Source organism: Arachis ipaensis, chromosome B4 (assembly GCF_059453495.1).
Source record: "Arachis ipaensis isolate K30076 ecotype BB chromosome B4, ASM5945349v1, whole genome shotgun sequence".
NCBI lineage: Eukaryota > Viridiplantae > Streptophyta > Magnoliopsida > Fabales > Fabaceae > Arachis > Arachis ipaensis.
The window spans coordinates 111115742-111140057 of record NC_142439.1 but is presented as its reverse complement, the minus strand read 5'-3'; the positions used below and the strand labels follow the sequence as shown (position 1 = coordinate 111140057).

Here is a 24316-nt window from a genome sequence, read left to right as displayed (position 1 = left end):
GCTCAATTGATGAATTCATTGGCAATGCAAAGGGCGCTCATATGTAGTTTGGAAAGTGGCGCGACTACCACACTATTGCAAGGATAATGCATTTACATACACATAATGAAAAAACACAAACACATTCCAAATTAAAAACACATGCATTTTCCAAAAACAGAAAAATTTTAAAAAACGGAACAAATGACAACCTTGGTGTGGTTGTATATGGCGGAGTGTGATGCCCTTGTTCGTCATCGTTCTTCCTCTTCCAAACAAGTGTGCATTGCGGCTTCGCGGTGGATGAGTTGCGGTGGCCAGTGGCAAAAGGTTGGTTAGCGACACGTGCTGCAGCATGGGTGGCTTGATGGATGCAAAACTCAATGGCTTGACAGACGTGGACGGTCGTTATACAACGGTCGACAACAGTTCTAAACGTCGGCGCAGCTAGAAGAATTAGAGTTTGTGTGATTGATTTTTTACTGTAAATAAAAATCAATATGAAATTAGGTTGACTCTTAGAATGTCTTTTTTTTTTTTTTTTTTACTTGCATGGTGTTTATTTTAATATTTTTTCATCAATGAACCTGTTTTCCAACTAATTTGCATTGGTTAGGTGTACTTTTTCTTTATTTATTTAGCGCGAGTTTTACTTTCGCTAAAGAGCCTAAGAGGCAGCGTTTAGCTTTTCCCCAAGCGCCTTATCTCCTTCTCCGGCGTTTGAAAATGCACAACACAGAGGAGAAAGCCGTCGTCTACTGGCGCAAAATCCCACACCTCAAATGCGACGCCGTTTCCACCAAACCCTTCCATAATTCTTCCACCCTCACCTTCTCCTCCGCCACCGCCGATGCCACCCGCTGCAAATTCGCCTCCGTTTCGGTTGCTGAAACCAAACTCCACCACGATTTCGCTCCCACGGCAACTCAGATCCTTAAGCACCCGCTCGCCGTCATTGCTTTTCTTCCCCGAGATGTCTCCCTCTTCTCCGCCGGAGCCATTGCCGGCGCCGCCGCTAAGACCGTCACAGCTCCCCTCGACCGCATCAAACTTCTCATGCAGGTGCGAGAAAGGAAAAATAGGAAAAATAGTTCCTTTATTTTATTTTTCTGATAATAGAGTTTGAATTGCCTGTTATGCTGAACTTTCGTTTACAGCGTGTTTGGATGAGCTTCAATTTTGCGTTCAGAAAATATGCTAAACAAAATGTATTAATTTACAGTGTTGCGAGTGAGATTTTTAGTGTATTTAGTTAGTAAAAAATGCGTGCTTTGCAGACTCATGGTGTACGGGTCGGGCAAGAGAGTGCTAAGAAGGCAATGAGTTTCATTGAGGTAATTTCTATGTATATTTCATGAATCCTAAGGTTTTTGGTGCGGAATGGTTTTGTTTCTGCATTTGTCTCTCTGGAGATTCAGTAGTGATTAATGAATGATTTCTACTTGTTGACTAAGCTAATGCATGTTGCCATTGTTATAAAAGGGGCAGGCCGGTGCACAAACATCCGGGGTTAACGCATGCTGCCGTTGCTATACAATGAGTAATTCGTAATAGACTAATAGGTGGCTACTCACGTGAAGATATGATATGAGGATGATAGCTAAGATATTGACTAGTATTATGTTAAGTAGTTTAGTCGAACATGTTGAATCATCTTCCTAATATAGTAGTCTAACAGTTTATTTGTTCAGTTAGAAAGTTTATTCATGAGTTTTATGATAAAAGTACTCTTTGAATTTTGATATCCAGTCTTAAGAAGTACTAATTTTAAAATTGTTTCCAATTGCACCCATAAGTATTGTTGTATAATTGGACTATTGCTGCTAGGAATTATGAGTGATCAATTTCTTACTTGAAATGATTATGAGACTAAAAAGAGAGGACTAAAAGATGGAATTTTAGGAGGTGCATCTGGAAGTTCCAGACGTCCTTGCTAGAGTTCATTGCTTTGGAATGGTTGGGTACTTTATGTACCACTTATTTGTGAAAATTTCATTAGTGTCAAATAATAAGACATGAAATTTCTGTTTGTACATGGTTAAAACATTTGTCTGCATGGTGCTGGTTAGTAATTTATTGCTAATGGAGTTGGCCAGGCTTTTTGCTATTCGGTTTTTCTATAGAATCAACTTTTCTTTAGCCAACAAAGTGGTGGACGAGCAGACATTAAGAGAGGGAAAGGGAAAAGGGAAAGAAAAATGTTGGCTAATTATTGGCTGAAAAAAGTTGGTTTCCAATTTTGTCCCTTTGCGATTAATGGTGCTGGAAGCTAGTTGTATCCAACTTTTAGAAAGGAATTGGAATATTCTTTCTGTAAATATTTTCTGCTCACTAATAGAAGGTTACTTTTACACTTCTGTTAATAATGGTTTGTTTTTTCACATCTTGCTTTTATTAAGCAGAGTTTATTGATCTCTTCAATTCCTTTGTTTGATAATCTTCTGTTTTCTCCATTTAGATGCAATAGATCAGAGTATTATAAATTGTTATACTAGATCTCACGTGATCACAAATTATAGGCTATAACAGTTATAGCAAAGGAAGAAGGCATTAAAGGTTACTGGAAGGGAAACCTCCCCCAGGTCAGTCTTTAGTATAACTAGGAATGAAAGTATTTGGAATTTTCATATTTATGTCTCCTTTATCCTTTCAGTGAACTACAATGTTCACTTTTTTAGTGTTTCTTCTTTAATGTTCCAGGTGATTCGGGTTGTTCCTTATAGTGCTGTCCAGCTTTTTGCATATGAAATTTACAAGGTTGTCCTTAATTATATTTTTGAAGTTCTAATATCAAGTATCACCTGTCCATGCATAATGTTCTGCTTTTTGGATCTACAGAAAATATTCAGGGGACAGAATGGTGAGCTCTCTGTTGTGGCAAGACTTACAGCAGGTGCTTTTGCTGGCATGACATCCACTTTTGTAAGTAATTAAGCAGAGGGCTAGGGCCCTAGCTTTGATAGGTTAACTGATTTTGTTGTAGACATCAGACTTCATAACAAAAGCTTGATAAGCTTGATGCCAACAATTTTATTTTATGTAAACCAATCTTTTAATATCCCTATATCTTGTTCATTTGTGTATGATGATGCCTTTTTTGTAGATAACTTACCCATTAGATGTCCTGAGATTGCGATTAGCTGTTGAACCTGGTTATCGAACTATGTCACAGGTATGATTGGCTGAACTGCTGTGATATTTAAGCAAGGTGAAGGTGAACCATGTTGTGGCTTTTGCAGGTTGCCCTGGGCATGATAAGGGAGGAAGGAATTGCATCTTTCTACAGGGGCCTTGGGCCTTCGCTTATTGCAATAGCTCCATATATTGCAGCAAACTTTTGTGTTTTTGACCTGTAAGTTCATTTATAATCTGTCTCAAAATTCAGGGAGAAAGAACTTGGATTGAAATGATAGATCCTGATCTTATTTGGATTATAGATTGAAGAAGTCATTGCCCGAGAAATATCAAAAGAGAACCGAAACATCAATACTCACTGCCTTGCTTTCGGCCTCGCTTGCCACACTTACATGCTATCCTTTGGACACTGTGCGAAGACAAATGCAATTGAAGGGTACGCCTTATACAACGGTATTAGAGGCCCTTTCAGGTGACAATTACTTCTGTTCTATCTTTCAGCATATAAGTATAAACAATGTATAGTCAAACATACACTAATTATAAGATTTTACATTTCTTTGGAAACATTTTTTTTTGGGGGGGGGGGGGGGGGAGGGGGGAGTAAAGGAAAATGATAAAGAAAGAAAGAAACAAGAAAGATATAAAAAACTTGTTCCAAGTTTGTTCTGAATTCATCTACTAGTCACTGGAACCTACGGATGCATTGGTGCAGGTATTGTGGCACGAGATGGAGTTGTTGGCTTATATCGGGGATTTCTGCCTAATGCTCTAAAAACCCTACCAAACAGCAGGTTCCCAATATCTTCTATAGTTCTATTGCATTGCCTACATAAATAAGATTACTAGCATTCCACATATTGACTATGTTGGCATTAAGCAATGCATAGATTATTTATCTTCATCCAAACTTTCCTTCCTAACGTCTAGTTGTTTTGATTTCTCGCCTGCTTCAATCTGCAGCATCAAGCTTACCACATATGACCTTGTTAAGCGCCTAATTGCTGCTAGTGAGAAAGAGTTTCAAACAATTACAGAGGAAAACCGCAACAAACAACAGAACATCAACAGTCAAGGATAATGAAACTATTTTTCAGTGTTTTCAGCCATTCTTTTGCTGAGTTTAAGTTTGATGCACTAACAGTATAAAACATTTTACACAGTCGTGCGATTACATCCATTCTTTTGGATGATCATTCACGCGGTCAATGTGAAAGGTAGTTATTTTTAGTGATGTGCGTTACGTAATTGGATGCACATGTAAAACTGTTTTACACTGACAGTGCATCAAAATTAAATTCTTCTTTTGCTACCTGAAAACATTTCTGAGACTTGCTTTGGCCTAACTTCCACCAGTATTGACAATCATACACCAGCCAATGTTTCTGTATATGTTGGCTGAGAATTTTGTAGAATATATAAGTTTCTCTAGGTGCGCTGTAAATGCAATATTCTTTTGATGAATTAATTATTAGCTATGATTTTTTGGGGATGTTAATTGCTATAGCTACTTAACTGACTGGTGGAATATGAAAGAAAAGAAAAAACTGGTTGCTACTCACAAATTCAACTTCTGCACATATTTTATTCATTTTAAATGATATTTGTGTCGTTTTATTTTTTTCTAATTTTATAACAAATTTTCTACCGACTACATATGTACGCACCCTTGACAAATCTTGGAAGGTAAAAATAATTCTGGCACACAAAAACATGTTTCTTTCTTGATTGCAGCACACTTCATCCATACAGTGAGATAATGCAGTTTAAAATTCAGAAGCACAACTCCTCTCTTCACATATTCATATTTTATCTATAGGTGTTACAGACTCTTTGAATGGTAAAATATACTGTACTCTTATTGATGACTCAGATCATCATAATAAGCATGAGGGACACTAGTGGGACAGTGATTCATCTTAATTATCAAAATCACTCAAAAGGGGAACTTCTTTTAGAGGTGTAGGATACATCTCAGTGATTTTCCAGCAATCAGAAGATCAAAGGCTTTGTTAATCTCATCAAATGGAAGCTCGTGTGTGATGAACTTGTTTAGATTCACCACCTAAAAAGTTATAAATAAGTATTAGACCATGCATGTGTTTTACTAATATTAACAATACTCTTCTCATTTTGAAATAACTCTAAAAAATAGTAATAAATTAATTTTGGAAATATATTAGATTGCATAAATTGACATAAATATCCTTAGATAAGTTAAAGTAATGGTATCATTTTAATAATAATATAAATGGGTAGTTATTCCAAAAATTTCAACTTATTGTAAACGTTAATAAACTATACTAAAATGGAAAGATTAAAAGAAAATAATAGTATTTGTAAATAAAGCATAGATCATAAGTCATTCTTTAAATTTTTGAAAAAGAAATTGCAAGGAGGGATGAAGATCATTACTCCATGCATGCATTCATTGGCAAAATGAGGCAACTGGGTTTTCCCTTTGAAACCTCCAAAAACTGATCCTATCATTCTGCGACCATTGAACAGCTCCATTGGGTGAATTGGAAGCAATTCTGGTTTTGAGTGAATTCCGAGTACTACAGTCAATCCCCAACCCTGCATCACAAAAACTTCACGTGAAATTTGGAGAGGTGGTGTATGATACTTCAGCAATCTCAAAGAGATCATTTTAATTACGTTATGGCACTGTAATAATTAAGGATAAAACAAGTAGCTACTATGAAAAAAAAAAGCAGAAATTAAATATAAATATAACCTCGTGGGCAGACAAGAAGGCTTCCCTTAGAACGTCCAAGTTGCCAGCACATTCAAAACTGTAATCTACACCTCCTCCGGTCATTTCCTTGATTCTCTGCAAATGAATTCATTGGGCAATGGCAAATTTTTAAGTTATAGAATGTGAAAATCAAAACATTTTAACCAATAAAAATACAACTTGACGAGGATGATGATGATGATGATGATGATGATGATGATGATGATGATGATACAGGTGTATGTGATAATTTTTCTTTTGTGAAATGATTAAATAGAAGTATAGAAGACTGAGCAAGGAAGTACCAACCTCATTCACTGGTTTCTCTTCATCTCTTGGATTTATGAAATCGGTGACTCCCATAGCTTGGGCTTTAACCACATAGAAAATGTATATATTAATATACTTACTAGTATAACAGATTACAAATTATAGTGGAAAATGTATAAAGTATTATAAAGTTTGTTTTTCTGAGTTTTCCACATGATTTTTCAGCCCAATAGATTAAGGACTAATCTGTCGTGGATATGAGTTTCATTAAGAGTTTGTCGCTGACTAATAGGCTGCTGTTGCTATATGAACAAGACAGAATTCGAATTTCCAACACTTGTTTAAGTGGACTAGTAGTCTAACTATTAAACCAATCTAAGTTGGTTGTTTTATAAAGTAAGTTAATTAATAACATTTGGAAGTGTTTCTCCATTTTTCTTGCATCAAATCCTACCTTCAAAAGTGACTAAAATTTAAAAACTTCTTGTTAGGATTTCAAATATAGGTGGTAAAAAAAATTTACATTGATCAATAATTAATTAAGTAGGTGTATATCATAAAGATAACTTAAAAATTCACTATTATATATGCCAAAAAATAGTATAAATTAAGAATTAATTAGGATATGATTTTTTATCAAGTCTATTGGCTTAAAATCTTTCCGTGATTTGAACTGTACATACATTTCAACACTTAAAATAATGAAAATTAAATTAGGGAAAGTACCTTTGATGAATTTGTCTGGATTAATGTCCACACCTATTATTTTTGATGCACCCCTAGCTCGTGCCCCTTCTGCAACCTACACCAGCCCAAGTAGTTTTTTACATTTTTGTGCTTTTAATTAAATATCCTAATTTTAAATTAAAAATAAAAGAAAGAAAACCAAAATAAAAAAGGAAATATAAAGGAAGTGTTAAATATAGTTTCTTAGGTGGATGTAAAAATAGACTTTTCCGATTCTGTAAGGAGGTGTTTGATATATATTAGGTTAATAGGTTTTACGTAAAAATACATATGAGAACAAAAATAATAAAATTAAGAGAAAATTTTACTCCCCTCTCTCTTGCTAGATGCTAAAATGACACTCTCTTCCCTTTTATTTATAAATGTACATTTTCCTCTCTTCTAACTTTTAAAAAACCTCTTCTTTAATCCATTTTAAATTTTTTGTGTTAACTAATATTAATTTTATCCATTTTTTAAAAAAATAGATTATTTTTTGAAAAAATATCCATTAGCAAAATTTTATTTTTTATCATTAAATTTTGCTTACCAAAATACCCTTTAATAAATTATTTTTTATTGATTAAATTGTATTTTTATCAAAATACTTTTAAAAAATTAATAATTAATTTTTTTAAGATACCTACCCTTCAATACTTTTTTAATTATTAAATTGTGATTTTAACAAAATTTTTGTTAATAATTATTTTTATATTTTACTATTAATTTTTCGATATCAATATATATTATTTTAACATTAAATAAAAAATTTTACCACTGTTAATATGTATAACAATTAATATATATTGATATTGAAAAATAATCTTATTAAAATTTTTTATTTAATATTAAAATAATATATATAGATATAAAAAAATTAATAGTAAAATATAAAAAATTGTTAACAAAAATTTTCGTAAAATTATAATTTAATAATTAAAAAATTATTAAAGGGTATTTTAGAAAAAAATATAATTATTAATTTTTTTTAAAAATACAATTTAATCAATAAAAGAATAATTTATTAAAAGGTATTTTGATAAGTAAAATTTAATAATAAAAAATAAAATTTTAGCTAATAGATTTTTTTAAAAAAATAATTTATTTTTTCTTAAAAAATGGATAAAGTTAACATTAGTTAACACAAAAAATTTAAAATGGATTAAAGAGGAGATTTTTAAAAAGTTAGAAAAGAGGAAAATATACATTTATAAAATAGAAGAGAGAAAAATGTCATTTTAACATCTTACAGAAGAGAAAAATGAAATTTTCTCTAAAATTAATTCACACATGCCACAACCTTGATTCCCTTGATAAACATGATAAACAAAGTGAAAGACATACACATTGTACAACATTGCTGCCACATAACAATTAAATTATATTTTTTGTATTTATCATATATTTGAATTAATATTATTAATTTTTTATTTTTCTATTAAAAATATTAGTCTTTTAACATTTTCTTTTTATGTTGATTCATGTATCAGAGTGATAATTAACTCATTATTATCCCAATTACTTAATTCACTTTTGTATTTGGGGATGCCACAAAAAAAGTAAACGAGGACTAATGTGGTATGTCTAAAATCAGTTCAACTATTTTGTGTGTATTAAATGCGCCACTTTTCATAAACCATTAGATTTTATTAAATAAAAATTAAAAGATGTTATGAAAGAAGAATAATAATAGACTTTATAAATATAGAATATATTAGTATATACATACATAAATACATTTTAATACAGAATATTTTAAAAATGGTAAGTATAATCTTTTACTTTAAAATAAATATAAAACATATAAATATGTAAAAAATATTTTTTATTTATTAAAATTAATTATTATACAGTACTATTTTTAATTACATAATATAAAAAATTAAATTATTTTATATTACTTTAAAATAATTAAATTATTTTATATTATTTAAAAAATAATTAGATTATTCATTAAAAATTATTTATTAATAATTAATTTTATTAAAAATATATTATTGTATAACATAATTTTTTAATCAAATATTTGTAAACATACATTTTATTCAAAATAGTATATATAATATTATTTTAACAAAATTAATTATTATATAATATTTGAAAAAACGTGTAATATTTATATGTATTATATATATTCTGAAAAAAAAATTTTAAAAAATTAATTTTAAAAATTTTAAACGTATAATATTTTCATGTATTATATATCACAATAACGTAAAAACAATAAATATGTAATATCACAATAAAATTTAAAAAAATAAAAAAGTTAATATTTTTATATAGAATATATAATATTTTAAATGAATTTTATTTTTATAAATATTTTGAAAAAAAATTATATTATATAATAATATATTTATATTTCTGTTACGTTAAAAAATTACATTAAACTATTTCAATTTATATTACGTTAAAAACTATTTCTATCTTTTTCAATTTATATTAAAATTTTATTATATAATAATTTAATTATTTATCAAGTAATATAAAATAATTTTTATATTATAAAAATATAAAATAATAAATTTTAAATATAATAATCTAATTATTTGTCAAATAATATAAAATAAAATTTAATTATTTTATATTTTTAAGTTATAGTTTAAAATATTATTTTAATATAATTTTTTAATATTATAAAAGTTTTTTCATAATAATTAATCTTAATGAATAAAAAATATTTATATATTTTGTATTTATATATTTTATATTTAATTATTTAAAAATAAAAAATTATGTTGCTATTTAAAATATTGCGTATTAAAATATTGTCATTTAAAATATTTAACTATGTAATAGGATATTCTGTATTTATTAGAGTCCATCAATTCTCTTCTTATATTTATTAGGATTAATTATTATGCAAATTTTTTTCTAATATTAAAAAATAAATTAAAATGATATGTTAAACTATAATATGATTTGTAAAATAATTAAAATTATTTTATATTACTTGATAAATAATTAAATTATTATATAATATAATTTTAATATAAATTGGAAAAGAAATAGTTTTTTAACGTAATATAAATTGTTTAACATAATTTTTTAATGTAACAGAAATATAAATATATTATTATATAATATAATTTTTTTAAAATATTTATAAAAATAAAATTCATTTAAAATATTATATATTATACATAAAAATATTAACTTTTTTGTTTTTTAAATTTTTATTGTGATATTACACGTTTATTGTTTCCATATTTATTGTGATATATAATACATGAAAATATTATACGCTTAAAATTTTTAAAATTAATTTTTTTAAAATTATATATAATACATATAAATATTACACCATTTTTTCAAATATTATATAATAATTAGTTTTGTTAAAATAATATTATATATACTATTTTGAATAAAATGTATGTTTACAAATATTTGATTAAAAAATTATGTCATATAATAATATGTTTTTAATAAAATTAACTATTAATAAATATTTTTTAATGAATAATTTAATTATTTTTAAATAATATAAAATAATTTAATTATTTTCAAGTAATATAAAATAATTTATTTTTTTTATATTATGTAATTAAAAATAGTACTATATAATAATTAATCTTAATAAATAAAAAATATTTTTGTACGTATTTATATATTTTATATTTATTTTAAAGTAAAAAATTATACTTGTCATTTTTAAAATATTGTGTATTAAAATATATTTATATATGTATATACTAATATATTCTATATTTATAAAGTCTATAGTACTCCTCTTTTATAATATTCTTTGTTTTTCATTTAATAAAATCTAGTGGTTCATAAAAGGTGGCGCATCTAATACGTACAAAATGGTTGGACTGATTTTAGACATATCCTAACTAAGAAATTGAAGATGACACCTACTTTTTATGACAGTTGTTTTGATTTTTACTTTTTTAATTTAGTACTTAGATTTATATAATTTATATTTTAAATGTGCATGTTAAGAATATAATAATAATAATAATAAAATTTAAATTTTTAAGTATTAAAAAAGTAAAAAAAAAATTACGTTTTTAACTTCTAGTTAATTTTTTTTATAGTGTTCTTAAAATTTGTCCTTGAGACATAAGTTAGAACTTTACTACTTTTCTAATCTTTTGTGCCAATAAATTTCCACCATTACAAGTATGATTGAAATCTGAAGACAATGTCCATAAAATGATAAAATCAAAAAAAAAAGTAAAAGGAAATAAACACATGAAAAAAGTGAAGGATCCAAAAAATATTGTGGGTGGGCAAAATATATATAATATGATAATAATTTTTATAATTATATTTTGTTATTATAAAATATAATTAATTTTTAAATTATTTAATCAACAAATTAAAATATTAAAATAATAATTTAAATAATAATATATAAATTAAAATTTTATTTTATTAGATTTTATATTTTAAAAAGATTAAATAATCTTTTCATTGTCAATACAATCAAATATTTTTTTTTTTATATATGTCGTTAAATAATCATTTAAAAATTCATCTTTCATATTATTAAAAAATTAATTCTTTATAATATTCATATTTAAAAAGATTTTTAACTATGTTGTTCCAGAAAAAACTAAAATTTACTTTAAAAAGAACTACCAATAAATAAACAGTATTATTTTGATTTCTTATATTATTATTATTATTATTATTATTATTATTATTATTATTATTATTATTATTATTATTATTTAACCATTTTTTATTTAATAGTCAATATAAGATTAATATTTTTATTAGTCATTTTTAATTTAATATTAAAATTAGTTTAATAAGATAATCTATTTAATTTAAAATTAATTAACAGAATAATTTTATATATTTATAATCAAATCTAATAAAATATTAGGCTGAATTTTATTGACTATCAAATATTTTTATTATTTTAAAATTAAGATACTAATCTAGCAGTAATTTATAGAAGAGAGAATAATGTTTGAAACATATTATTTTAAATGAGTAAACAATTAAAATAGTATCAAAAAATTTACATCGCTAATAAATAATAACTCTAAAAAGTGTTAACAATAAATAAGTCTCAAAACTAGATATACATTAAATATATATTCTAAAAAAAAACTTATATGTCATATTTTGATGTAATTTTTTGTAAGTAATATTAAAAAATAAGATATTTTCATTCTAAAAAATTTATAATTTTATGTCAAAAAAATTGTTTTAAAATTTTTTAATTGTGAATGACTAAATTTTTTTGAAAAATAAGAAAAAAAATCTAGAGGTCAAATTTCGCTCTAAATATTTTTGTTGGCATCTTTTAAATATTTATTCAAATGTTAAAAAACCAATTTAGATTAAATGGATATGTCAGTTGTTAAATATGAAATTTTTTTATCACTTTTAATAAATATAATATTTATTAGTTATTTTTATCACAATTTTTAAATTATTCAACGATGATTTTGTCTACGCCTGAATCTTTTAGATATCAAATTAGTAGTTACCTCTGTTTTGAACAAATAATCAAATATATATATATATATATGTATATATATATATATACACAATTTTTTTCAAATTTTAAATTTGTTTATTAGTTATAATTATAAAATAATAAATCTATAGTTATTTCACTTCTTCTTTTTAAAAGTTATTGTAACAAATTTATTTGAATCTTAAATTACCATTTGTTTTTACATAATTAAAGTTAACAAGTGAAGTTCAATTATAATGAGGTCAAATTTAATTATATAATTTGGACAAATAAATTTTATTACTATGTATTAGTTAAAAAAAAATTAATTTACTATGTATTAGTTAAAAAAAATTTAAGAGAAATTATCTAAATCAGTCCTCAAGAATTTTAAAAGCGGACATTTTAGTCCCCAAAAAAAATTAATATATAAATTAATTCCCAAGGTTTTACTCTGACAGACAAATCAGTCTCCAGTTTATTTTTTGGCAGAATAATTACTCATATCAGTTCTCAAGAATTTTAAAAACAGACATTTTAGTCCCAAAAAAAATTAATACACAGATCAATCCCCAATATTTTTCTCTATTAGACATAATAGTCTTCCGTCTAAAATAAAATAAATACATACATAAAAATCTATTGAATAAATTTATTATTATTTTTGTTTAAAAAATACAAAAAATTATGGTACAATATTATTATGCAATTAATAATAATTATTATTATTTTATTTTATTTTTTTGGACGGAGGACTATTATGTCTAACAGAGAGAAACATTGAGATTGATTTGTGAATTAATTTTTTTTGGGGACTAAAATGTCCATTTTTAAAATTCTTGGGGACTGATCTGGTTAATTACTCTGCTGAAAAATAAACTGGAGACTAATTTGTCTGCCGGAGTAAAACTTTGAGGATTTATTTGTGTATTAATTTTTCTTGAGAACTAAAATATCCGCTTTTAAAATCTTTAGAAACTGATTTGGGTAATTACTCAATTTTTAAACTTCAGTAGCAGTGGTGGATCCAAAAATTTTATAAGAGGGTCCAAATTAAATACAAAATAAATTAAAATATAATATAACAAAAAATTAACAAAATATAATTTATAGTATATAAGTCAAAATTAATAATTATATTATATAACAATTAACATTCAACTACATACTTTAAGATTTTGACATTTTTAAATTTATTCTGCGATATTTCATATAACTAAAATTATTAATTTATCATCTTAAATAAATTTTGAAAAAAAAAAATGGGAGAGGGGGGACCATCCCCCGCGGTAAATCCGCCACTGTTCACTGGGGCACTTGCCCCAACTTCCTTAAGCATGAATCCGTCCTTGCATGAACAGGTTTTGGTGGGACGGGAAACATGCTTATACATGTTTTCAGTCAATCAAAATATTGATATTTTAAATATTTGTCTCTTTAAAATTCTCATTTTAACTTCAGTTCTTTATTTTTAGCCCCTAGCTACAAATTAAATATAATATGAATTGTGATATTATAAAGACATAAAAAGATAATAATGAATTTATAAGATAAACTATTTTTTTAATATATATACTTACATGAATTAAATACATATTGTTAATTTATAAGTACGTACCAAACTTTATTAAACAAATAACTAAAAACAAAAAAGAAAAGTCAAAACCAATAATCTTTTATTTAAAAAAATAAAATAATCAGTGTAGGGACAAAAAAAAAATATTTACTATAGTACTTAAAAGTTTATTATTTAAGTGTTAAAAAAATAAATAAGTAATATTTTATTTAAAAATATAAAACTTAATAAATTTAAAATTTATTATAAAAAATAAATTAAACACCATAAAATTGACCAAAACAATAATAATGGCGCAAGAAAATTATTAACTTACAGCAAGCCCCACAGCACCTAAGCCAAAAACTGCAACAGTGGAGTCAGCATGCACATTTGCACTGTTCCAAGCAGCTCCAACTCCTTCATTAATTTAATTTAAATTAATTTAAATATTTGCTTTGATATCAGCAAAATCACCATCACATCAAATCTATGTATGCAACATGTCATAATAACTGAAATACTGAATTCAACCCACTAAAAAGAACTATTCAACTAGATTTTTTTTCATATAATAAATTCAAGTCCGCACAACACAAAATCAAGTGTGCTTAATTAAGGCTCAATTTTTTGGAAATGGGGGCATGTGTGCTTTGCTCCGATACGATTTAGGGGTGAAACAGATATATTTGTGGGACAGGTTTTTTGTCAGTGTAGACAGAAGGAAATCGGACCCTGCATTTTCTTTGAATTTTAAATTTTTAGTAACAAATCGAAGGGTTCGATTTGTTTGGGTGAGAGATGAAAATTCGTATGCATGAAATCGGACCCAACGATATCACAAGGAAGAATTTTGCATGCAACTCGGAGGGTCCGAGTTCCACTCCAAGCAGATACAAACGCAAAGAAATCGGACCGTGGGTTTTGCTTCCACTCCAAACAGATACAAACGCAAAAAAATCGAACCGTGGGTTTTGCTTGCTGTCCTCAAAGGGTCTGAGTTCCTACTACCCTGAACCCACATTTTTGTTAGACACCTCCCACCCCCATATTATTCTCATACACCAACATGGGTCTAATATCAATATTAAAAAGCGCTTAATTAACAGGATAATTAACCAATATTCAAAACTGAATTCAAACCAAGCTGATGTTCAAATAACTACTTAATTGTTTGACAGTTTTCCCTTCTTCTCATCATTTTGTCCACCTCTTTGAAAAATTATTGTATATTCATAGAAGATGAGTAATTGTGTTTCATCTATCTTTATCATATTGGAAAATCATAATAAATAATCGAAATAGTTCTTATAAATTTTTGTTTCAAATAAATTAGTGTCTAATAAAATAATTAAAAAAATTAGTTCTCAACAAAATTTTAAAAAATAAATTCCTTTATCTTTTAAATTTTTTTATTTATTTTTATTGAATTTTTAAAAAATAAAGATTTATTTGTCTTTTTATTTTATTAATGATTAATATATATAATGTTTTAAAAGATTAAAAATTAATTCATCATTTTCTTTTTTTAGACTAATTTAATTATTTATAATATTAAATTCATCAAAATTCACAAATATATATATAGGCCTTGCAAGAATAAATTTGGTAGGAAAAAATTTTCATGATCATCAGTTCATTTTTCCTAATTATTAATTAGCAATTATTTTTTCATTTATCGTGTTTATGCATGCTCACCATAGGAACAATAGGCACAATTTTTATAACTAAAGTCAGAAACAATCTATATTATGTATTTTGTTAGGAACTAATTGTATCCAGTGGCTGATATATTTATTAAGATTTAACCAGAAGTCAAGATCCAAAACAAAAATTAATTAAATATCTGGTTAACATCGTTTTATTCAAACAAAGAATTAATTTAACCAAGTTGAATTATTTCAATAGTTAATTCTTTAGTACTAATTAAATAAGTATTGAAAATTTAAATTTCGTCTTATATATGTAATATTCCATTGACTAATAATAAATTGCTAAATAAAATTTAAATTTGTAACGAATTAATTTTTGGCTTACTTTTTGACTTGTCACCACGAAAAATATGGTGACAATCCAAAAACCACAATCAATTTTTTTTTGTGATTAATTCATTTCCTTTATTATTTCACGCGCTTTAATTTCTCTCTTATTTTATTTTATTTTATTTGTTTGTGTATTTTTTTCCTTTTGTTTGTGTTTGTGGGGCACGAATTCGGTACACTAGTCTCTTTTGAGTACCGAAACGCCAAAAATTCATTTGACTTATTGGTGCACGTTTTCAATAGGAAGACATTAGATCTTTTATATTTTTTTAGTTTAACGATGAAGATTATCCTAAATATAGTTTGATGTAATTAGTTATTTAATATTTTTTTGCAGCTTTTGTGTGAGTGGGTTGTTTCAAATATATTATTTTTTGATGGTTATTGTTGTTATATCAGAAATATATGTGAGTTTATATAAAAAAAATTAAGAATGTGTAATATTAAATTAATTAGAGTTAAACATTTTCTATTATGTTAAGTGCCACCTTCAACTCCTTCAACCTTTCAGCAGCGAAGCCAAACCGTCCATTCCTCAATGCTTTCCTAACACTCTCTAACATCTCATTCGCCGCAAGAACTATCCTCACAAACCTTTAACAGCTCTCTCTTCTCCTAATCTCTGCCACAACCTCACGCACCTCGGCATCAACCATCTAGTCAGAGATGAGCTTGAAGACTCCGGCGTGGTTGTCGGAGAAAAGCTGGGACTGAAAAACGGCGCTATTGGCAAGAGAAAAGAGTGACTCCAAGTCGCAGTGGGAGAGGATGTAGGATTGGACCTTAGATCAGATCTGAAGGGAATGCAATTAGTCGCTGGATGAGGAGGCGGAGATTTAGTGTGGAGAGCGGCATTGTTGGATCGGAGAGGTCGCGTGTCGAGCGGTCTTATGGCAAAGATAAATTCCGTAATCTCCACCATCGAGTATACATGCGCCACTGCAGAGTTACTGCAGTAAGAATTCTTGCCAGAGCCGAAAGAGGGAGCATTTCGGAGAAGACGGTATTGAAGCTGCCATGGAAGAGCGCCGGAGAAGACGGTGTCGAAGCCACCATGACCGAGTGGAGAGGAGAAGGAGTTGGTAGCGCGACAGTGAATAGGGGAGGCGGTGGAGAGGTTTGTTGTCGTCGCCGGCGGTGAAGATAATAGAAGAGGTGGTGTGCTTACGATGGCGGAGGAAGAGAACGAGGAAGAAGAGAGAGGTGGCGGTGACAATGATAAGAGGGAGAAGAATATGTGGTAGTGGTGGTGGTGAGGGTGATTCGGTATTAATTTTTGGAAGTTCAATATAAAAAACAAGAGTGGAGGAAGTTGAAAGATATAGAACGAAAAAGTTATGAGTTAATAATAGAATGAACACCGTGATTAAAATGAATAAAATAAAAAGAAAAAAAATAAAAAAATATATAAAAACATCCTTCTTTTAAAAAATTATAACAAAAAAGATTCATTAAAATAAAATATTTTATTTTGACCAATTTAATTTACCGGTCCACCAAATTAGTTTTTGGCGTTTCGATGCGGAAAAGAGAATGGCGTACCGAATTCGTATCCGTGTTTGTGTGCCTCGTGGCTCGTGGGGTTTGCTTACCTTTTTGTGACCCTGTGTATCACGAAAGTCTAACTAAAAGTTGAAACGCTACCTGAAACTTTTTCCCTTGCCTAGGAATATACCAAAAAGAAATAAGAAAAAGTCGGAAACAAACAAAACTCACTGAAAACCTAAAGTTAGTAATTTACCAAAAATAAAATAAATATTGGTAACAAATTTATTTTATTTATTTTTAATTTAACAGTTAAAATATCAAATGACGTTAATGCATGTGAATGATATATATAAAAATACAGATAACTTTCTGAAATTTTCAGAAAGTGACTTGTCCGTAAATAACTCTACGTCTCTTAATAAATAACTACACTCGGAGTACGTAATAGATATTTTGCCAATTTTGAATGATCAGTAATTAAATATATTTGTCTAGAAAGAGATTTTTCAAGTCAATTAAATCCATAATTAATGACTAGGTCAATTTGCGCTTCTCAGTTTTGTCGTTATATTCTTAAAAAGTTAAAAACCTAAAATCGACTCCATTTAATTGGATAATGACTATTATATGTTTAATTAATAATTTTATCATATATTTTTAAGATATATATTAACTAAATTTAAAAAAAGTGAAAAATTAATAATGATCCCTATTTTTTTATCATAATATTAATAATGGTCCCTATAATCACATGAGAAGCACATGACAGGAAATAGAATGGTTGAAATTCATGAAAATAAATCATAGAACTACACGCAACCACATAGCAACAATGCTCCTTAAAATAATTTATGATTACTATTTTAAAAAATTTTTCGTTAATTATTCGAATTAAATTTAACACTAAAATAATATAAAATCTGTTTAAAATTTTGAGTATGAAAAAAAAATTTAAAATATTAAAAACTAAATAAAATTTGACACATATTAAGAACTGAATATTCCTTTTTTTTCCCTATTATGTCCCTACTGTTAGTCAACAACACAATATCCTAATCCAATAGATTCATACTAGTCAAATGAAACTAAATGACAAGTGAACAATAGTTTCACAGTCAATGTACAATTAACATATAGAAAAAAAAAATTAATTAACTAGGCATATTTTCTCATTTTATTAAAGGTAAAACGTTAAATAAAATTGTTCAATGTATATAGTTATATACAAACTATAAAATCATTGTTCAGTTAAATTTTATTTTGTACACATGTAAAAATTCAATATTTTAATGTTTTTCTAAAAAGGATGAACCTAAGTCAAGTTAATTTATTCTTTCGTTAATTTTTATTAACATATCACTCTTAACTGCTAATGCTAATGACGTGAGGTAAAGTATTACGTAAAACTTAATACAAACTAATAATTTAATTTTGATTGACTGATATGATAAAATAGTTTTATATCTTACATAATAACATATTATTAAAAATAACTATTTTTATATTAATAATATAAATAATCATTTTAAAAAATAGATATAATTAGATAAATATTTAAAATATTTTAGAATATATATTTAAATTGGTCTCTAAAAAATTTTATATAAAACGTTTTTGTCTTTAAAAATTTTATTACACACATAAAGATTTTTAAAATTTACAAAAATAAGATATAAATCTTTATTCGAATCTGCTCGTTCTTTTTATTTGGATAAAAGGAGTTTTAAAAATGTGACAAAAGAATTTATATGTCTTACTTTTATAAAATTTAAAAATCTCAAATAATAAACACTTTAAGAACCTATTTAAATATATATTCTAAAATATATATTAAGAACCTATTTGAATATATACTCAGTATTTTATACATTAAATTGAATTCTAAAGATAAAGTTATGAAAAAAAGACTAATTTAAATAATTTTTGAAAAATTAGTTTGGCAACAAGGAAGAGATACATAGTTTTTGAGAATAGTAGTGAGTGACATACCGGTGGAGACACCGCAACTGATGAGGGTAAGTTGTTTGAGGGTTGGAGCGAGTTGAGGGTTGATGTTGACCACACAAGCAGAGTCAACGACGGTGTACTCAGCAAAAGTTGATGTGTTCAAGAAATGGTAAATGGGTTTTCCTTGAACCGTTGTGAACCTGCTTTTTCCATCACTTTCCATAACCTTCTTCATTGGGTTCACGCCAAACCTCTCACACATGTTTGTTACGGAACTCTTGCAGTAACAGCATTCTCCACATTCTCCGTTGAATATTGGCACCACTATGTCCCCTTCTCTTATGTCTGTTACTCCTTCTCCCACACTCTCCACAACCCTTCAAATTCATCCATTAATTAATAACATCAAATCGTGTTTTCATTATTTAATTTGTCACTGTCACGTGCTATTTTTTGCTGTTTGATAATTATTGATCCAACACAGAAACAATAAGATATTTGATATGATATTATGATTTTCTAGTTGTCCATTAAAATTAACTATTAAAATCAGTTATTAATATAAAATATAATTAAAATATAAAATATATATTAAAAATAATAATAATAACATATGTTAACTGATTTTAATAATATTTTAATGTATAAATAATATGTTTGTATTATGATAATAGCTAGAGCAAATAATAAAGAAAAAATATTGAATAATATGAATCATGTTAGTAAGACTAAAAAAAATTAATAGACAATATTTTGAAGTTAATATTTGACATGTTATATCATTACTTAGCGAAATAAACATACATAATTAAAATAGACAATTTAAATTTTATCGGATAAAAACAAAAAAAAAATATGATTTTTATCAAGATTTAAAACAAAAAAACAAATGTTTTATAAGAATAAAAAATTATTTAAATGAATATTTAATTTACAATAAAATTTTTCAAAAAGGAAAAAAATTGAGAATAGTTGAGAGCTAAATAATATATATTATTTATGCGTTTTTTTCTTGTTTCTATTTATCCCAATATTTACTAATTTACTAACTAAACATGAAATATATGATTTTGCTTGGTTAGAATCTTAACACAAAAATACAGCAGGGCATGCATATATATATTTGGTTATATCAAGACAAAATAATTTACAAAGAAAATAAATTTTCCTATTAAAGTGTGCAATAATTTTTATTTTATTTAAAAAAAAAAACACTAATATCTATTTTTTAGTATCCTTTTCCATAACCCCCATCTTTTTCTTCGAGCTATGATCATCTAAAACATGATACTATTCTATTCCTTTTCCTTCATCAACCTTCACAAGTTCAAGTTCAAAAACCAGGTACATACATATATATATATAAATATATATGAAGTAATTAGTGCTAAGAACCCTTCTTACCCGGAAGCTTCATGGCCAAAAATCCGAGGAAAAGCGCGCTGAGCTTCATTCTTTAATTTGGTACAGAACAGAGAAGAAAGGAGAAATAGAAAATAAAACCAGAAATAAAACCAACATGAGAAAATTAAATGTAGACAATATAACTTTTATTAATTCATTAATTAATAATAAGAGATTAAAACATATATTTATATGTACCTCAGCTTTCCAACATGCTAGATCGGTATGACATATTGAAGTGTAGAGGATCTTGATCCGAACCTCCATTTTCTGAGGAGGATGAACAATAACTTGTTCCACCACAAAGGGTTCTCCAGGACCATAAGCCACCGCAGCTATTTCAAATTAATGCAACCAATTTTAATTTAGGATATATATAAATTATCATGTGCTAAGGGAAATTAGTGGCACATTCTTAATACCTCTGCATTGGATGTTCTTTCCTCTGCTCTCACTTGGCTTCAACTTCAATGAGCCATTCCCATTTGCATCAACCTCTGGACCTGCCATTTTTACTTTTCTTTCTTAAAAGGAGATGATTTTCTTCAATTTAATTTCTTCAAGTGGCCTTCTTTATTACTCTATAGTTTGGAAGTAGAAGCAGATGGACCGATTCAATTAGCAACTTCATGACACACACATATATAAAGGACAGTTTCCACAGCTAAACAGTGATTCTTTTTTCCCTTTTTTTTTTTTTAATTTCTTTCTTATATATATGGTAATAAAGTATCAGAAAGTCAAATGAATTAATGCAGACGGTACAATTTTCATGCATTATTTTTTTTTGTTTAAAGTAGCTTATTTTTACTTCATTATCAAGATTTTTGTTTATTTAGTTTTTTCCTGCTGATATGTTAGGCTGATTTTTTTCTATATTTGAAGATTGATTGTGATTTATGTTAATATTATTATGTTTTTGTGTAATAGATTAATATAGAAGGTTGTTGGTGTAAATAAAAATCATAAATAATAATTTTATATAAGACAAAAAATTAACGAAATTAACAAAATTCTCTTCACCATTTCTAAAGCACAGAAATATTATTAAGGATTTTTTTAGATAAGAACAAATTCAACAAATATGATTAATATTTATTGATTGACATAAAATCTAGTCTCATAATAATATATTATACTATTCTATTATAATATTAAGGTATTACACCATCACAACATATTAAAATTAATTTGCGCTGATGTTATGGTAAGAAATTTTCCTCCAGGTGGTATATAGGTGTAGGATGAGTGGATGACGATGGGGGATGAGCGGATGACGATGGGGTTTTAGTTTTGAACTTTTGTGCGGTGAATGAATAATATTAATGATTTCTTGCAAAGGTGGCTGATTGAATCCGTCAAGTATTAAACGGCCAATAGAGGCGGCTGTTTTGAAATACCGACCTTTGTTTGTCTGATGTAATACGGATTATAGGATTAATAGGGAGTAAATGGTCCAACTAATAATTGAAAAATCACTCATTTTTTAAATTAATTTTTAAATTTATCATATTTTTTTTTTCAGTTATTTATTTATGATAGTATCAAAATTTACTAATAACACATTAAATAACACTCTAATATATACCGAAAAATTTGAATTAATTATTAATATAATTAATTTGTAAAATTAAATAAAATCAACTTTAAATTAAGAAATTCTAATACTTTAAATTCTCCTCACAATTAGATTTTTATTTGATCTAATTTTATAAATTTATTACTCGTAGGTATATGAGTGTCATATTAATAAATTTTGATACCATCAATAATAAAGTGAGGGAAGAACTAATATGACTATTTAAAAATTTTTAAAAGACGAATTTGATTAAAAAAAAATTAAAAGATTAATTTAAAAAATAAATAATCTTTTTAAAGACTAATTTAACTATTTACTCGATAAATAAGTTTGGAAAAAAAATTGAGATATGCTTATAGATTTTTAATGAGAAAAGTGTTAAGTAAGCTCTTAGCTCTTGAGTAATTGTAACATTTGGACTAAGGTTTGGTTTTTGGTAAAGTTTTTTTAAAAGAAAATTTTTTATATTTAATAAATAAAAAAATATATATTTGTATTTATAGTTTTTAAAATAAAAATATTTTTAAAAATATTTAAAATAAAATTTTTAAAGTTAGTTTGATTTTATCAAATTTAAAATATTTAATATAATTTTATATATTAATTAATTTTTAAAATTGACTTTATTATTTATGTCTATTATAATTTTTTAATTTTAAAAATTATTTTATCAAATATAATTATTATGTTGGGTAAAGTATTAAATTGGTCCCCTAGGTTTGGGCGTAATTCTGTTTTGGTCCTTAAGGTTTAAAGTGTTCTATTTGAATCCAAAAAAGTTTTATTTAGCATCAATTTAGTCCCACAGTGAGGTCAAAATTAAATAATTAACAAAATGTCCTACATAACAACAGTTCAAGAATAAAATCGATAATCTGGAGAACAAGTACAAGCTCCAAAGGCACAAAATCAACTATTGATGCATCAATACATTTATTTATCATTTTCTTTAGTTTTATAGAAAATATTTTATTTATATTATAAAAAAATAATAAATAAATGTATTAATGTATCAATGGTTGATTTTATACCTCTAGAGCTTGTACTTATTCTCCAGATTATCGATTTTGTTCTTGTACTATTGTTATGTAGGACATTTTGTTAATTATTTAATTTTGACCTCACTGTGGGACTAAATTAATGCTAAATAAAACTTTTTTGGATTCAAATAGAACACTTTAAACCTTAAGGACCAAAACAGAATTACGCCCAAACCTAGGAGACCAATTTAATACTTTACCCTATTATGTTTATGTTTATTTAAAATTATTTTTAATTTGATTTACCAAACACAAATTTTATAACTTTAAAAAGTGATTTTTTTTCTTCAAGAAACAATTTTCATAAACTATGAGCGAAAAGTAAAATTTTTACCAAATTAAACTTAAATCTCTAATAAAATAGGATAAAAGCTCAACTGAATAATAAAATGTAGGTAAAGTTATAAATTTTTAAGTATAGTGTTAAAATTATTCTTTAAAGACTTATTTGATATAGTTTTAAATATATGTCTTATTTATCACAAAGTTTTGTTAGCGACTTGATATTTTTTTTTCTCTTTTTAAAAAATTTATAACTTTATTCCAAATTTTTTGTTAAATGTACTTATCTTATTTTTCATTTAGGAATTGGTGATAGTGACACATCCATGAGAGAATGTTTATGAAATTCCTTTGAATTTGGATTTGTGAATTTGAAAATTTAATAATTTTTTTTGTTTGAAATATATAAAAAATAAAAATTTATTTGATTAAATCTCATAATTCTAAATTATAATTAAACTCAAAATTTCTTTTTAAATGAATTTTATTGAAATTAAAATTATTTGGTATGTTAAATGTAGCGACCCTCAGTTTTAAAAATATAAATATAAATAAGTTATAATTTATTTTATAAATTAGAGTTTTTTATTTTTAGAAATTATTTTATTATCGAATTCGATATCCGCCGATATAAATAAATATCGGTACTCTTTGCTGAGCTTAGCTTTGTTAATGCTTCACCAAATACCTTTCACCTTTAAGTTACTAAT

General features: G+C 26.2%; 2 protein-coding genes across 2 annotated transcripts; one reads left to right on the top strand and one right to left on the bottom strand.

The window, feature by feature from the left end:
- Positions 1-565: 565 nt before the first annotated feature.
- On the top strand, positions 566-4679 carry LOC107639542 (putative envelope ADP,ATP carrier protein, chloroplastic). Its single transcript, XM_016343074.3, has 10 exons — positions 566-1041; positions 1257-1313; positions 2499-2561; positions 2680-2736; positions 2818-2901; positions 3083-3151; positions 3219-3331; positions 3417-3586; positions 3830-3908; positions 4078-4679. The coding sequence occupies exons 1-10, from the start codon at positions 706-708 to the stop codon at positions 4193-4195; spliced, it is 1146 nt and encodes a 381-aa protein (XP_016198560.1). The 5' UTR covers positions 566-705; the 3' UTR covers positions 4196-4679.
- A 131-nt stretch (positions 4680-4810) lies between these two features.
- LOC107639541 (alcohol dehydrogenase-like 4) lies at positions 4811-21381 on the bottom strand. Its single transcript, XM_016343073.3, has 10 exons — positions 21128-21381; positions 20904-21040; positions 20706-20755; positions 19344-19678; positions 14162-14244; positions 6848-6923; positions 6161-6222; positions 5852-5947; positions 5530-5691; positions 4811-5179 (listed from the first exon to the last, which is right to left on the bottom strand). Exons 1-10 carry the CDS (start codon positions 21213-21215, stop codon positions 5069-5071), a joined length of 1200 nt encoding a protein of 399 aa, XP_016198559.1. The 5' UTR covers positions 21216-21381; the 3' UTR covers positions 4811-5068.
- Between the last annotated feature and the right edge of the window lie 2935 nt (positions 21382-24316).

Excerpts from the sequence above, each read along its gene's own strand:
- LOC107639541 (XM_016343073.3), bottom strand. The coding sequence starts at position 21,215 with ATGGCAGGTCCAGAGGTTGATGCAAATGGGAATGGCTCATTGAAGTTG. Across the intron at positions 20,756-20,903 it reads TAGCATGTTGGAAAGCTGAG|AATGAAGCTCAGCGCGCTTT; the intron begins GTACATATAAAT and ends ACCAAATTAAAG. Across the intron at positions 6,924-14,161 it reads TAGGTGCTGTGGGGCTTGCT|GTTGCAGAAGGGGCACGAGC; the intron begins GTAAGTTAATAA and ends GGGCTGGTGTAG.
- LOC107639542 (XM_016343074.3), top strand. The coding sequence starts at position 706 with ATGCACAACACAGAGGAGAAAGCCGTCGTCTACTGGCGCAAAATCCCA. Across the intron at positions 2,737-2,817 it reads TTGCATATGAAATTTACAAG|AAAATATTCAGGGGACAGAA; the intron begins GTTGTCCTTAAT and ends TTGGATCTACAG. Across the intron at positions 3,587-3,829 it reads GGTATTAGAGGCCCTTTCAG|GTATTGTGGCACGAGATGGA; the intron begins GTGACAATTACT and ends GCATTGGTGCAG.